The following is a 15,483-nucleotide window of genomic DNA, read 5'->3' as shown; positions in this document are numbered from 1 at the left end:
GGATATAACTCACTAGAAATATACAATATACAATTATATAATATATGGATAGTGGGTATTAATGCTTTAAATGTTTCTTACAACTATCGGTCTATTGCTTACTAAGCTTTTCTTCTATCACATCTCATATTTTTCTAAATTTTAGTGGCACCTGCATTTCCAGTGATGTGTGCCTTTTGCTGCTTATTCATACTGAGAATTTTCTTTCCTATTGCTAGGGCTGTTATCTGTAATTTCCCCCAAGTACATGGCCACAGGTTGTCCTTTAAATCATGAGTGAGAAAACTTTGTCTGTAAAGGGTCGAATAGTAAATATTTTAGGCTTTTTGGGCCATAAGTCCTCATTGTAACTACTCAACTCTACCATTCATTGTAATGGAAAAGTAGCCATAGACAATATGTAAAAAAAAAAAAAAAAAAAAAAGGCCCTGGCTGAGGTGGCTCAGTGGATTAAGCTCTGGCCTGCAAACCGAGGGGTCACTTGTTCGATTCCCAGTAGGGGTGCATGCCTGGGTTGCGGGCCATTTTGGGCCCCCAGTAAGGGGCACTCGAGAGGCGGCCAAACATTGATGTTTTTTTCCCTCTCTTTTTCCTTCCCTTCTCCTCTCTCTAAAAATAAATTAAAAAATATTTTTAGAAAATGAGCATGGCACTTTTCTAATAAGACTTTGTTTATAAAAAAAAAAAAAAAAAAAAAAAAAAAAGGTGGATTGGCCCATAGGCCATAGTTTGTCAACCTCTGCTTTAAGTCAACCTGAAAACTTTGTTAAGCATATCATGTATCCCTAAGTTCCTAAAAGCACATCCCCCCCACTTTTTAATTTAAAAAGAGATTGAGGGTCACTTCTTTAAGAATCTTTTGTTCATAAACTGCGTCCCATTGATAATTGTTGGCCCTCTATCTCCCATGTATCTTAACCATGTCAGAAACGCTTGTGTAATCATTGCCTTTATCTGCATCCAACATGTTCATATTAATTATCTGTTTGTTTGCCCTGTCTCTCCCCACAGACTGGAAGATTCTTGAGGGAGGGGATTTTGTCTGATCATTGCTATTATAGCCCTAAACACTTAGTACAACTTCAGGTACCCAGTGCATAAACATCTATTCATTAAGAACAGATTTCATTTTTAAAAGGTAGGAAAAAAGAGAAAGAAAACATTAACATCAACCATTTGCTTAATTTTACTTTAGTTATAAAAAAGAAAATCTTGATATTGATAAGTCATACCTGATACATTGAAGGTTTTTACTATAGTGATTTTAGTTTTTTCTGTAAAGAAGCAATTTAAACATTAGAGCAGAATTGTTTCTTGTTTTAAAAAAAACAATTTGCCATGAGTATCATTTTAGTGAAGTGCTAAGAAAATCATACGGTTGATACCTTTAAGACATTATTGGTCATCTCAGCATAATGAATGGGAATCGCATACACAGATCATATAGCATTGGCACAGGGTGGGTCTGGGATTTAGATTCCTATGTTTACCCAGTTAGATCACACCCATTACACACATCACTGCTTGTGTAATTCTACTGCAGTTTCCATGCTCCGTTGCTGCTAGACAAATTAATGAGGACATAACACTTCAGATATGTAGAATTAAGTCACTATCAGTACCTTTAGGTGATAGATTGTAAAGATGAGGTGATTCAGAATAAAAATTAATGGAAATAGTAAACACAGCATCTAAAATATTGCTACTATACTCTACAATCAACAGTGTCCTGCTATTTTCTCTAGGAGTTAATACAATACTATTCCCATCATATTGATGGATACAGTTATTCTCAGAGAGGTTGAAACTATCCAACAATTATCATACGATAAACTCACAGCAGAACCAGGACAGAACTGTTGTAAATCAATGACTCACAGGTGAATATTAACACATTCTGAAGAAGCAAACTTTATTTTATTTATTTATTCATTTATTTACGTTTTCAACTTTTCTTTTTTTGTGTGTGTCACTTTTATTTTTTTTAATTTTAATTTTTATTGTTATTCAATTACAGTTGTGTGCCTTTTCTCCCCATCCCTCTACCCCACCCCAGCTGAACCCCCCTCTCTCCTCCCCCTCCCCCTTGATTTTGTCCATGTGTCCTTTATAGTAGTTCCTGTAATCCCCTGTCCCCACTGTCACCTCCCCACTCCCCTCTGGCTACTGTTAGATTGTTATTAACTTCAGTGACTCTGGTTATATTTTATTTGCTTTTTTCTTTTGTTGATTATGTTCCAGTTAAAGGTGAGATCATATGGTATTTGTCCCTCACTGCCTGGCTTATTTCACTTAGCATAATGCTCTCTAGTTCCATCCATGCTGTTGCAAAGGGTATAAGCAAACTTTAGAAATATCTTCCCAACACATTTCGGGGACAGAGCCCAAGGTTAATTTCCCAGATAATGGAGAACCAGGTTCAGAAATCCTGGCTGTAAGGATGGCCAATAAGAAGAGGCTGTGTTCAGGGCACAGATTTACAAAGAAGCTCTGTCCCCTATGTTGAGTGGGAAATTCTGAAGATAACACAAAGCTCAGATCTTAGAGAAGCACTTAAGAATGATGATGTTATACTGACAGTTTCAGAAACCTCATCTCTGTATGTGTTATTAATGAGTTTCTGTTTCAGTGTGACTGACCCGTGGGCAATGATTGGTGATAATTATAGAGGCTGATAGCATTTTGTATTGTCATGAAGAATCCTTTAAATACATTATTTTGTTTGCCCTGTGACTTGACTTTCCAGAGCAAACAAGATACAACTGTAAAATGAGCTTCCAGTTCTAGTAACAAAAGTGCTTTGTGGGAAAATTTTCAACCTCACTAATAATCAGAAATGTAAAATATAACCAAAGAAGTTGAGAGAAAATTTTAATAATATATGATATAGACTCAGCTCCCAGCAAAGGTACAGTGACACAGACATTCTTAGCCACTACTGGCAGGAATGTTGCTGGATACATCCTCTCTAGAAAGTAATTGGGCAGTAGGTATCAAAGGCCTTAAAATATAATAATGCTGACCCATTAAATATAATCCTTAGAATGCATCCTATGGAAATCAGGGACGAATGCAAAGATGTTGGCACAAGGGCATTTACTGCAACAATTTCTATTTAAAAAGTATAAACTCTAATGGTCAACATATGATATACAATGGAATATTATCATTAAGAGTAAAGGACACTAGAAAATACTTATAACTTAATATGAAGTCAACAGGGTAAGATTTAATAATCTAGTAAAGTATGACAGTGTATGTGCAGATGATACATACACATTGGAAATATACCAAATTATTAACAGTAATAGTCTTAGGAAAGTAACATTAAAGATGAACCATATTTTCTTTATATTTTCTCTATTCTCCATTTTTGTGAGCTAAGGTATATTACTCTTATACTAAAAATATTATTTTAAATGGAGTGCTATGGCCATAGCAATTGGGAAGATCTGGAGTGTGGTGACACCAGAATTACAGTTCAAAGTCAAAGTAAAATGAGTACTAAATCAACAGTTGAAGGCACAGGAAGTGGGCAAGGAAATAACCTTTACTAATCCAAAAGACCACATAAGTCAGAAACTCAAGAAGTCACAGAAGGCAGCTATTATATTTAGAAATAACTTGGTATTACCTGTCTTGTTTAAAGTAGATAACATGGTTGAAGTAGTATCTGAAATAAAACAATAAAAATTAGCCTAAGTATTGGCATGATTAATAAACACATGCATCTTCCTAGGTTCCTTAAACATTTCACTTTTCCCCAAATCCCAGAGAAATTAGAGAGTTTTGCAAAAGCTAACTGACACTCCCAAATTTATTTGCTGCCCATCCCCTCAACACACTATCCATTCTCCAACCCCCAGAGACAATTCCTGAGCAAGTATTCATTCATTCATTCATTCAAAATGTGTTTCCTAAATACAAGTTATGTGTCTAAAACATAGCAACACTCCTGTAATTATTAGATTTAAATGAACTCATTTATGTAGTTTTGTAGTTTAATATTTTATCTCCCTTTTTCTCTATTACAATGAAAGTCTCTAAGGGATATGGTATTTTCACAGTTAATACTAACTTTAATAGATAGTCCCATGGATGCTTAATATATTTTTACTTAATGTAGTTACTCTTACGAAAGTCATTCTAGTTTAAATTTGGAACTCTTGAACATTATATTCAACTAACTTTTAGGAACTATTATTTTCATCTTGTTTCACTTAAAATCTAATTTAAAAGCTATTCTACTGGTATTTCTTTTAACAAAAAGCATTTGAGAATTTATTATTCTGGATGCAACTTTAGGGGGGAAAAGACACGTATTACACTATCACACTTTTATCCACATAAAATGGGATTCAAAAACTACTGCCAAAGCCATTTTGAATATATTCTTTCACTGTAAAAAGTAATTGCACATAAAAATGGTAATGTCTTGCCCTTCCCTTTGGACCAAAATTGTATTTAAACCAGTTTCGATCAGTGTGAGTTGCATCTATAATTATTTAGCTCCTTAACTGCCAACCACATGGTGAGATCTTATTTTAACTAAGGGATTGTGAAAAGTGCTGGGTTTTGACTGTAATAAGATGGAAGGCTGTCTACCCACAAAGGGGAGGGAACAGAATGTGCTGCCTGCCCACCCCTCTCAAATATAACCCAGTTCTTTGCCCTTTTTGCCAGCTTAATGTAGCCAGTTTTCTCTTTATTTCATACTATTTTAAAATTGATAAAATCATCTGTAAAAAGGCTGTCTTTGAACATTCTGTGCCTCCAAAGGCATGCTGAATCATATTGAAGTCACTGGATGTGCTTTTCACATTTAAGCAACCTGTCACAAAATGTGTTGTGTTGGTGAGCAAGTGAAATAGGGCACTCAAAATGTGATCAACATTTCTTTTCTTTTACAGAACAGTTAGAGTGATGGAAGACCATCTTCCCTCTATGATAATAAGAATTTTATTATTTAACCAGAACGTTTAAGTTGCTCTCTAGGGCTGAAAGTCTTGGGGATTTTGCAGGTCTTCCTTTTTGGTTTTTTTGTATATGGAAACCTTCAATACCATCCATTATACCTATATTTGTATTAAGGGTTATCAATTTTCACTTGCTTCAGAAAAATTCTTACCATTTAGGCTTGTAGTTTCAACCTCTTTTGTTCCGAGGAAAGAAACAATACAAAGATATAATTAAATAAAAAACTTAACAAATTGGGCTAAATCTAGGTTTAAATTTTTTCAAAATCTTGCCTGGAGTACCATTAGGGTAGGAGACAAAACCAATAATAGAGTCAGCTGCTGGAGAAAAAAAAACACAAATTTTTCAAATTAATATTTTGAAACATTTATTGTATTTTAAGAAGTTAGAACTTTTGAGATATCATCATGAAAAGAAGTGGAAAACATTCTATGACAGCAATATGTAATTAAGCCTGCAAGGCCTATAATCATCTAGTATACTTTTAATTGGAAAGAACCCAACTGTCTCATTTTACAGATGAAGAACCCAAGACTCATTATCACAAAGCCTATCCTACTTATGGAATATTATGGAAATAGATTTAGGAACCACAACAAAATATGAGGCATACTACTTTCAAATATTTTCAGCCAGAATTTTCTAGAAAACATTTTATACTTTAAATGGTTTGTCAAACTACAATTATGAAAGATATTAGGTGGGTGGGGTGGAGGGATGGGGAGAAAAGGCATACAACTGTAATTGAATAACAATAAAAATTTAAAAAAAAGAAAGATATTGGCACATTAGCTTCATTTGGTTATAATGATGTCTGGCAATTCTTCCCTTAGAGAATTCAGGATTTATTAAAAAAACAAACAAACACTGCTACCACTACCTAACACAATTTCCTGGTAAGTTATTTTAAAGTTACACATTTACCATGGAATAATTCTGCTTAGGCTAAGGGATCAGTCTACTATACACATTTTACTTGTTGAAATATTAAAATGATCCAATGGCTTGACCTCTGTATATACACAGGAAAAGTAAACACAAACATTTTACAAGTTAAGCTTTGCAGTGGGGAGCCTGATATTTAGCCTGTAAGGACAACATTTGGGTGTGTCAAGTCACTTGGCTGGTCTGTCTGTTTTAGACTGCTCATGCCTTGACTGAAATACACACACCCTGTCTGTCCTACATTATTCATCCCATATTTTGTCATTTACTACATTTTTTTGATTACCAAGGACATTGCTTCAGAAGTAGGTTCCTGAGCAGTAAGATTCAAAGTGTGGATATGGAATCCTTTGCTCCTATGGCAGAACAAAATACTTGGCCAAATTTGTTGTTTAATTAATGACTATCAGTTTTTCTAAATGTTGATGATCGGTGAAGCCATCCAAAGAAGAGGCCTGTGGGTACAGCTGTCCCTGATGTACACTGGCTCTTACCTTCCAGTTAGTGCAGCTGTCCCCCAGGGCACCCAGAACCCAGGCCGTAACTGGAATCAGTGTGTCCCTCCAAAGCTCCATATTCCATTCCATACAAGCAAGATTTTGCAAAGATATCACTATGATTAAGTCTGATGAGGACTATTATACCAGAAGAAAAATATAGTGGTTCATTTTACTCTAGAAGTAAATGAGGGGGCAAAATGGCAAAGTAAAGAGAGCTTGGGGATTTGGAGATTTGCAGTCTTGGGTATGAATCTTTGCCCCATTTCTTAATAACCCAGAATGATGACAGTTACTACTTATTGAGGGTTTACTCTGTGCCGGGCACATGTACTATCTCATTATATCTTCACAGTTACCCCATGAAACAGGTACTGTTATTCTCCCCAATTTACAGGTAAAGAAACCGAGGTACAGAAAGGTGAAAGAACTTGCCCAACATCACACAGCTAGCAAATGGGGGTAGGAGGGTGGCAGCTGAATTCAAACCCAAGTAGTCTGGCTCCAGAGAATATGTGAACATGAACAAGTTTTATCCTCTCTGACCCACAGCGTTTCATCTCTAACATGAATATAATGATTCCTGTGCTGCAAGATTGGAGGCAAAATGAGATGTCTGAAGACTTCTAGGCATGTAGTATGTTCATAAAAAGTAATAGCTATTATTATTTTGTTTAAATTAATTAATAGTTGAAGCTCATTTTCGCACAACAAAGAATAGAGTGTTAGTTGACTCACTCCTTACCACAAAAGATTGTTCTGTAAGATATGGTATACCACAAAGAACACAGAAGTAGGAGTCAGAGAAGACATCTCTGTGTGGTGTGGGGCAAGTACTGTGTGACCTTAGACAAGTTACTCAGCTGCTCCAGGCTTCATGTCATCAACTAAGGGATGGGGCTGGACCACTTTATCCCTGAGGTCCCATTCCAGCTAGTAGTCTCAAATGCAGGTTCTGTTCCTGGTTCCTGCCAAGATGGGTCTTGGTTATAAATTTCTCTTTAATTTATTTGTCTTCGCATTCTTATGAGTGCTAAGCCCTTAGAAGCCTTTTGAAGCATATTCATTCAGTGGGACTACTGAGGAAATTTAAGAGGATATCTCATCCCTTAAATATAAGAACATTTAGCATGTTTATGTTCTTGATGCTCTAAAGGAGACCTGTGAACTAGAATACTAAAAATAACATTGAAGAACTTAAGCCATTACCATAATGAAAACCCACAATTTACTCCCCAGTTTTGTTCAGCAATATGTGGGAACAATATGCCTGTCCACTTATGTTTGCTATTGACTTTTCAGGTGTAGGGTAAATGAGAGAATTTAACATAACTAAGCTTCATAAAAAAAACAATTTTGCTGTATCTGACTACCTGCCATATTGCATGGAGAACTTTTGGAATATTTTTCTGAAATTCCCCAAAGTCATGAAATAACAGTCTTACCAAATAGTGGTAACAAACTGGAATTATCAGCATTCTCTGTTGAGGAAAAAGGTGATTTAAAATTATCTTAGTTTCTGCATAAATTTGTAGGAGAGTAACATCTTTAATGGGAGTGAATATAAAATGAATTATATATAGCTACCAAAAGAGGGCAGTATGTTAATTTGCTGTTATTTTCAACAGCCTAATCAGTACTTTTCAATTCTCTACAAAGATGTATCTCTGATAAAGCAATCTTTCAATTTAACTGTTGACGGTGCTCTATATATTTTGTTATATAATGGTTTAGGACATTTTAAACTAAAACTGATGACTAAGAACTATAGTTGTTGGCTAACATTCATTACAATTTATAAAAATAAATGTATACATTTGCATAAATTAAACTTCCATTAACTGTGCTTCTTTTTATACCTATTAGCACAGACTTTATACCTATTAAGCCACTTCTTTCTTATGTGTTAAACTAGATCAGATGCCTCTGTGTGTATAAACTACAAGAACTGCTGTATTCCTTAAAAGAAAAGTAATTCTATTTTTTTCTCTATGAAAAATAATACACACTTATTGGGGAAACTTCAGAAATTACAGATAAACAAAAAGAAGAAAATTAAAACTGCCTATAATTTCACTACCCAAAGATAAATGACATTAACATTTTCACATATATTCTTTTTCTGTCTTTCTATGTGTATATGGATATCTACATATATATAGTTGACCCAAGAACAAAGCAGGGACTGGGGGCAACAACCCCCTGCACAATTGAGAATCCATGTATAATTTTTGACTCCCAAAAAACTTAACTGCTAATAGGCTACTGTTGACCAGAAGAAGCCTTACCAATAACATAAACAATTAATTAACATATATTTTGCTTGCTACATGTATTATATACTATATTCTTACATCATGTAAAGTAAGCTAGGGAAAATATTAAGACAATCACAATGAAGGTACATTTACAGTATCTATTGAAAAAAATCCCCACATAATGAAACCTGCACAATTGAAACCCATTTTGTTCAATATGTATTTATATACATAAGAAGGACCAAATCACATAAGAAGGACCATATCACATAAACTGTATATAACCTGATTCTTCTCCGTGTACCCAGAGAAGTTAGTGACTTGGTGGCCTAATTTAATTGGAATTGCCTCTTCTTAGTCTCTGCCCTTCAATATATATCTCACTTTAATATTCCACCAAAGAGCCTATTAAAAGGAGTTTAATTTTTAAAATACTTTTGGGAGAGAGCTGGTTCTTTGAAAAGATAAACAAGATTGATAAATCTTTTAACCAGACTCATCAAGAAAAAAAGTGAGAGGGCCCAAATAAATAAAATCAGGAATGAAAGAGGAGAAATAAGAACTTATAGCACAGAAATACAGAGAATTATAAGAAAATATTACAAACAGCTATATGCCAACAAATTAGACAACCTGCAACAGACGGATAAATTCTTAGAAACATAGAATCTCCTAAAACTGAATCAAGAAGAAACAGACAATCTGAACAGACAAATCACAAGTAATGAAATTGAAGCAGTAATAAAATCTTCCAACAAACCAAAGTCCTGTACAGGATGGCTTCACAGGTGAATTTACCAAACATTCAAAGAACTAACACCTATCCTTCTCAAACTATTCCAAAAAACTCAAGAGGAGGGAAGACTCTAAAGCTCATTTCATGAAGCCAGCATTATCCTAATTCCAAAATCAGATAAAAACACTACAAAGAAAGAAATTTAGAGGCCCATATCCCTGATGAACATAGATGCCAAAATCCTCAACAAAATATTAGCAAACTGAATCCAGAAATACATTAAAAAGATCATACACCATGATAAAGTGGGATTTATTCCTGTGATGCAAGGTTGATAAAATATCTGCAAATCAATTAATATTATATACCACATAAACAAAATGAAGGATAAAAATAATATGGTCATATCAATAGATGTATAAAAAGCATTAGACAAAATTCAGCAACCATTTACAATAAAAACTCTCACCAAAGGGTGAATAGAGGGAACATATCTCAACATAATAAAGGTCATATATGACAAACCTACAACTAACATCATACTCAATGGGGAAAAACTAAAAGCATTTCTCTTAAGATCAGGAACAAGACAGGGATGTCCACCTTCACCATTCTTATTCAACATAGTACTGGAAGTCCTAGCCACAGCAATCAGACAGACAGAAGCAATAAAGGGCATCCAAATTGGAAAATAAGAAGAAAAACTGTCAACTGTAATAGCATAATCAATAAATATATTTAAAAAAAGAAAAAAAAAAAACTCATTATATTTGCAGATCACATGGTACTTTATAGAAAGAACTCTAAAAGAATTCACCAAAAATTACTACAACTGATAAATTCAGTAAAGTAGCAAATTACAAAATAAGTATCTAGAAATAGATTGCATTTTTATATACCAATAACTATCAGAAAGGGAAGCTAAGAAAACAATCCCATTTACAATCATAAAAATATAGAAATAAAATACCTAGGAATAAATTTAACCAAGGAGGTAAAAGAAAATTACAGTACCTGGAAAATTATAAGACACTGAAGATACAAATAAATGGAAGCATATACCATGCCCATGGACAGGAAGAATTAACATTATTAAAATGTCCATACTACCCAAAGCAATCAATAGATTCAGTGCAATTCCTATCAAAATACCAATGGTATATTTCAAAGAACTAGAACAAATAATCCAAAAATTTATATCAACTCACAAAAGACCCCAAATAGCCTTAGCAATCTTGAAAAAAAACAAAGTTGGAGAAATCATGCTACCTGGCATCAAACTATACTACAAGGCCATAGTAATCAAAACAGCATGGTACTGGCATAAAAATAGACACATAGATCAATGGAACAGAATAGAGAACCCAGAAATAAACTCACACCTATATGGTCAATTCATATTTGACAAAGGACACAAGAATATACAACAGATTAACAACAATTTATTCAATAAATATTGGGAAAATTGGACAGATACATGCAAAAAATGAAATTAGACCACCTTATACAAGAGTAAACCAAAAATGGATTAAAGACTTAAATGTAGGACTCGAAACCATAAAATTCTTAGAGGAAAACATAGGCAGAAAGTCTCGGACACTTCCCTTAGTAATATTTTTTCTGATATACCTCTCAGTCAAGGGAAACAAAAGAAGAAAATAAACAAATGGGGCTACATGAAACTAAAAAGGTTTTGCACAGCAAAGGAAACTATCAACAAAGTGAAAAGACAACCCACTGAATGGGAGAACATATTAGCCAATGATATATATGGTAAGTAGTTAATATCCAAAATTTCTAAAAACTCATACATATTATTCAACACCCCCCGCCCCAAACAATCTGAATATAGGGACTTCCAGCCAAGATGGAGGTGTAGGTAGATACACTGGGCCTCCTCGCATAACCAAAAGGACAAGAAATTTAAAAACAAAAAACAACCACAAGTCCAGAAAATCGAACTGTATGGAAGTGCAACAACCAAGGAGTTAAAGAAGAAACATTCATGCAGACCAGTGGGAAGGGTGGAGACTGGTCCCTGGGGCAGAGAGGACTGGCCACAAGATGGCAGCTGGTGCAGTGGGCAGTCGCACATTTGTGTGCAGATAAACTGGGAGGAGCAATTGGGGAGCAAGACAGACTGCATGACCCAGGGTTCCAGAGCGGGGAAATAAAGCCTCAAAACACCTGTGGGGGTTTCAGTGGCAGGAGAAACTCTCAGCCTCTGGGAGAAACTTCAGTTCTCTGGAGAAACTCACAGGGTCCTAGAATGTACACAAACCCACCCACCTAGGGATTACCACCACAAGAGCCCAATGTGCTTGGGGGTAGCAGAGGAAGTGACTCAAAGTCAGCTGGCCCAGAGCCCAGCAAGCAGCATTGTTCTCTTTTAGACCCCTCCCCTACATACAGTGCCACAACACAGTGATGTGGGTTACCCTGCCCGGCAAATACCTAAGGCTTTGCCCCTTACCATGTAACAGGCATGCTGAGACAAAAAAAAAAAAAAAAAGGAAAAAAATGGCCCAAATGAAAGAACAGTTCAAAGCTCCAGAAAAACTACAACTAAGCAATGAAGAGATAGCCAACCTATCAAATGTACAGTTCAAAACACTAGTAATCAGGATGCTCACAGAAATGGTTGAGTATGGTCGCAAAAATAGAGGACAGAGTGAAGACTATGAAAAGTGAATTAAAGGAAAATGTATAGGGAACCAACAGTGACAGGAAGGAAACTAGGACTCAATGACTTGGAGCAGAAGGAAGAAATAAACATGCAACCAGAACACAATGAAGAAACAAGAATTCAGAAAAATGAGGAGAGGCTTAGGAACCTCCAGGACAACTTTAAACATTCCAACATCTGAATCATAGGGGTGCCAGAAGAAGAGGAAGAGCCAGAAATTGAAAACTTATTTGAAAAGATAATGAATGAGAACTTCCCTAATCTGGCAAAGGAAATAGACTTCCAGGAAGTCCTGGAAGCTCAGAGAGTCCCAAAGAAATGGGACCCAAGGAAGCACACACCAAGGCACATCATAATTACATTACCTAAGATGAAAGATAAGGAGAGAATCTTAAAAGCAGCAAGAGAAAAGGAGACAGTTACCTACAAAGGAGTGCCCATAAGACCATCAGCTGTTTTCTCGAAAGAAACCTTACAGGCAAGAAGGGGCTGGAAAGAATTATTCCAAGCCATGAAAGGCAAGCACCTACATCCAAGATGACTCTCTCCAGCAAAGTTATCATTTGGAATGGAAGGGCAGATAAAGTACTTCCCAGATAAGGTCAAGTTAAAGGAGTTCCTCATCACCAAGCCCTTATTATATAAAATGCTAAAGAGACTTATCTAAGGAAAAGAAGATCAAAAACTATGAATAGTAAAATGACAACAAACTCACAACTATCAACAACTGAACCTAAAAAAAACAAAAACAAACTAAGCAAACAACTAGAACAGGAACAGAATCACAGAAATGGAGATCACATGGAGTGTTATCAGCGGGGAGGGGGAGTGGGGAGAATGGGGGGAAAGGTACAGGGAATAAGCATAAATAGTCAAAATAGGGGGAGGTTAAGATTAGTATAGGAAATGGAGAAACCAAAGAACTTTTATGTACAACCCACGGACATGAACTAAGGGGGGGGAGTGTGGGTGGAGGGGGTGTGCAGAGTAGAGGGGAATAAAGGGGGGGGAAATGGGATAACTGCAATAGCGTAATCAATAAAATATATTTTATTTAAAAAATTTAAAAATCCAATTAAAAAATGGATAGAGGATCTCAATAGACACTTCTCCAAAGAGGACATACACATGGCCAATAGACATATGAAAAGATGCTCAATATCACTAATCATCAGAGAAATGCAAATTAAAACCACAATGAGATATCACCTCACACCTGTCAGAATAGCCATCATTAATAAATCAACAAACAGTAAGTGTTGGCAAGGATGTGGAGAAAAGGGAACGCTTGTGCACTGTTGGTGGGAATGAAGATTGGTGCAACCACTATGGAAAACAGTATGGATGTTCCTCAAAAAATGAAAAATGGAACTGCCTTATGACTCAGTGATTCCACTTTTGGATATATATTTGAAGAGACACAAAACATAAATTTGAATATAGCAGTCCTATGTTCATTGCAGCATTAGTTATAATATCCAAGATATGGAATTAACCCAAGTGCCCATCAATAGACAAGTGGATGAAAATGCTGTGGTACATACATACAATGGAATATTACTTGGTCATAAAAAAGAATGAAGTCTTACCATTTGTGACAGCATGGATGGACCCAGAGGGTATTATGCTCAGTGAAATAAGTCAGTCACAGAAAGACAAATACCATATGATTTCATTTATATGTGGAAGCTAAAGAAGAATATAAATGAACAAAACAGAAACAGACTCAGATACTGAGAACAGATTAATGGTTGATAGAGGGGAGGGGGGCTAGGGGACTGGGTGAGAATGGTGAAGGGATTGAAAAGTACAGATTGGTAGTTACAAAATAATCATGGGGACAGAAAGTACAGCATAGGAAGTATAGTTGATAATACTGTAATAATTATGTATGGTGTCAGGTGGGTACTGGAATTACAGGGGGAACCCTTCACTGTGCTGTATGCCTGAAACTAATAGAAAATAATATTGAATGTAAACTGTAATTGAAAAAAATTTAAAGAAAAAACATAGTTATTCTCATATAATACAAAAAATTGTTTCACTGGTTACTTAATGGAAAAACTGAAGCTTGCTAGTAGAAAACAGGATACTGGTCCATCTTATTATGTCCTCTGTTGGCTAAAGTCTGTGTTTAGAGCTGATAAAAGTTTGATGTTGAATCACCTGGGAAAAGTATCACTTTTTCTACATTATAAAACTCTCTAGAGATAGTTTTGAGTTGTAAGGTATATAATAAGTATGTTGCTTTATGGTCTTTAGTCTCAGCTATAAGTAAAAAGCTAACCTGTCTCCATTTAGAGATAACATGTACTTCACACATATATTCTCACTGACAGTGACTGACCTTAAGTTAATGATATCATAATTAAGGACTTTTACATGTTACAATTGAAAGAGCAAGCATGGTCTTAAGAATCAAATGGTTTTGTGTGCAGTCTATATAACTTCTATTATGTAAACTGTAATTATAAACTGTAATATGTAAACTGTATACAGTGAAGTATATGAGTAACATAAATGCTCAGAGCCTCAAAAGCTTTACTATGTATAAAATAGTGAAAATAATATATGTAGTACAAGGCTGTTGTGAGATATAACATTTTATAAAGGGTATGGCATATAATAAACAATGCTTAATGGCTATCATAAAAAATAAAATAAAATACTCTTGGGAGCACTAAGGGGAAAATCAGTCATTCACACTTTAGTATGCATTAATTCCAATTGGCTGAATTCTTGTGATCATGTAGTAAAGAGCTACCATACTGAGTCATGTTGAAAAGTATTGGGAAGAATCAACATCCAATATTGGCTATTCTGAGAATGACACTATCAGTGTGTGCAGGTGAGGTAGAATGGGGAGGGAACGTGGCACAGGCAGGGAATAGCATGAAGGCACTGACAAAGAGTTGAGTACCAAAGAAGATGGATGGAGAGCAATGTCAAAGGGCAACAGAGGCTAACAGTGGCTGCCACAGGCACCAACAGTTCCAACCTTCTCTGCTGCTAAATCCTTCACCTCTTTCTTAGATGTTAGAGGAAATGAACCAGTCAAGCATGAGAGCCAGAGCAGAGAAGGAAGTTTCCTGGAAAACCCACAAAACTGGTTGTCTATCTCTGGGTAGACAGGTTGGGCAGGCATGAACTCATAATCAGGAGGTAAAACCTGGTGAAAATGTAGTTCAAGGGGCTAGACCAGCCCATCCCACAGGCAGAACTGGCCTCTCCCATCATGGAATCTATAAGGCTCTCAGCAGTAATGTACGGAGATGAAGGTAGAGATCTGGTAGAGATTTTTAAACTGTTTTGGCCTACTTTTTTTTCTTTTGATATTTTTTTCCTTCTTCTAGGAGCCCAATTGCTCAGTGACTAACATTTTAT

General features: G+C 35.6%; 1 protein-coding gene and 1 long non-coding RNA gene across 14 annotated transcripts in view; one reads left to right on the top strand and one right to left on the bottom strand.

Annotated features, from left to right (window-relative positions):
- The window catches only part of ADGRG2 (adhesion G protein-coupled receptor G2), a 113,885-nt gene that overhangs the window by 38,347 nt on the left and 60,055 nt on the right, over nt 1–15,483 (bottom strand). Inside the window, exons 4-8 of one of the 11 annotated variants that reach the window (XM_053917646.2) lie at nt 7,865–7,900; nt 5,250–5,297; nt 5,129–5,152; nt 3,635–3,673; nt 1,233–1,274 (exon numbers count right to left, since the gene is read on the bottom strand). In XM_053917646.2, coding sequence (XP_053773621.1) covers nt 1,233–1,274; nt 3,635–3,673; nt 5,129–5,152; nt 5,250–5,297; nt 7,865–7,900 — 189 coding nt within the window. Of the gene's footprint in view, nt 1–1,232; nt 1,279–3,634; nt 3,676–5,128; nt 5,153–5,249; nt 5,298–7,864; nt 7,901–15,483 lie in introns of those variants that run through there. The other 10 variants (XM_053917648.2, XM_053917647.2, XM_053917650.2 and 7 more) reach the window with 10 other exon arrangements.
- LOC112313235 (uncharacterized) overlaps nt 1–15,483 on the top strand; it is an 85,552-nt gene that overhangs the window by 40,594 nt on the left and 29,475 nt on the right. The gene's annotated exons all lie outside the window — the stretch shown is intronic.

The sequence above is a fragment of the Desmodus rotundus genome, chromosome X (genome assembly GCF_022682495.2).
Source record: "Desmodus rotundus isolate HL8 chromosome X, HLdesRot8A.1, whole genome shotgun sequence".
NCBI lineage: Eukaryota > Metazoa > Chordata > Mammalia > Chiroptera > Phyllostomidae > Desmodus > Desmodus rotundus.
The sequence above is the reverse complement of the archived record's forward strand: the minus strand, read 5'-3'. Positions and strand labels throughout refer to the sequence as shown.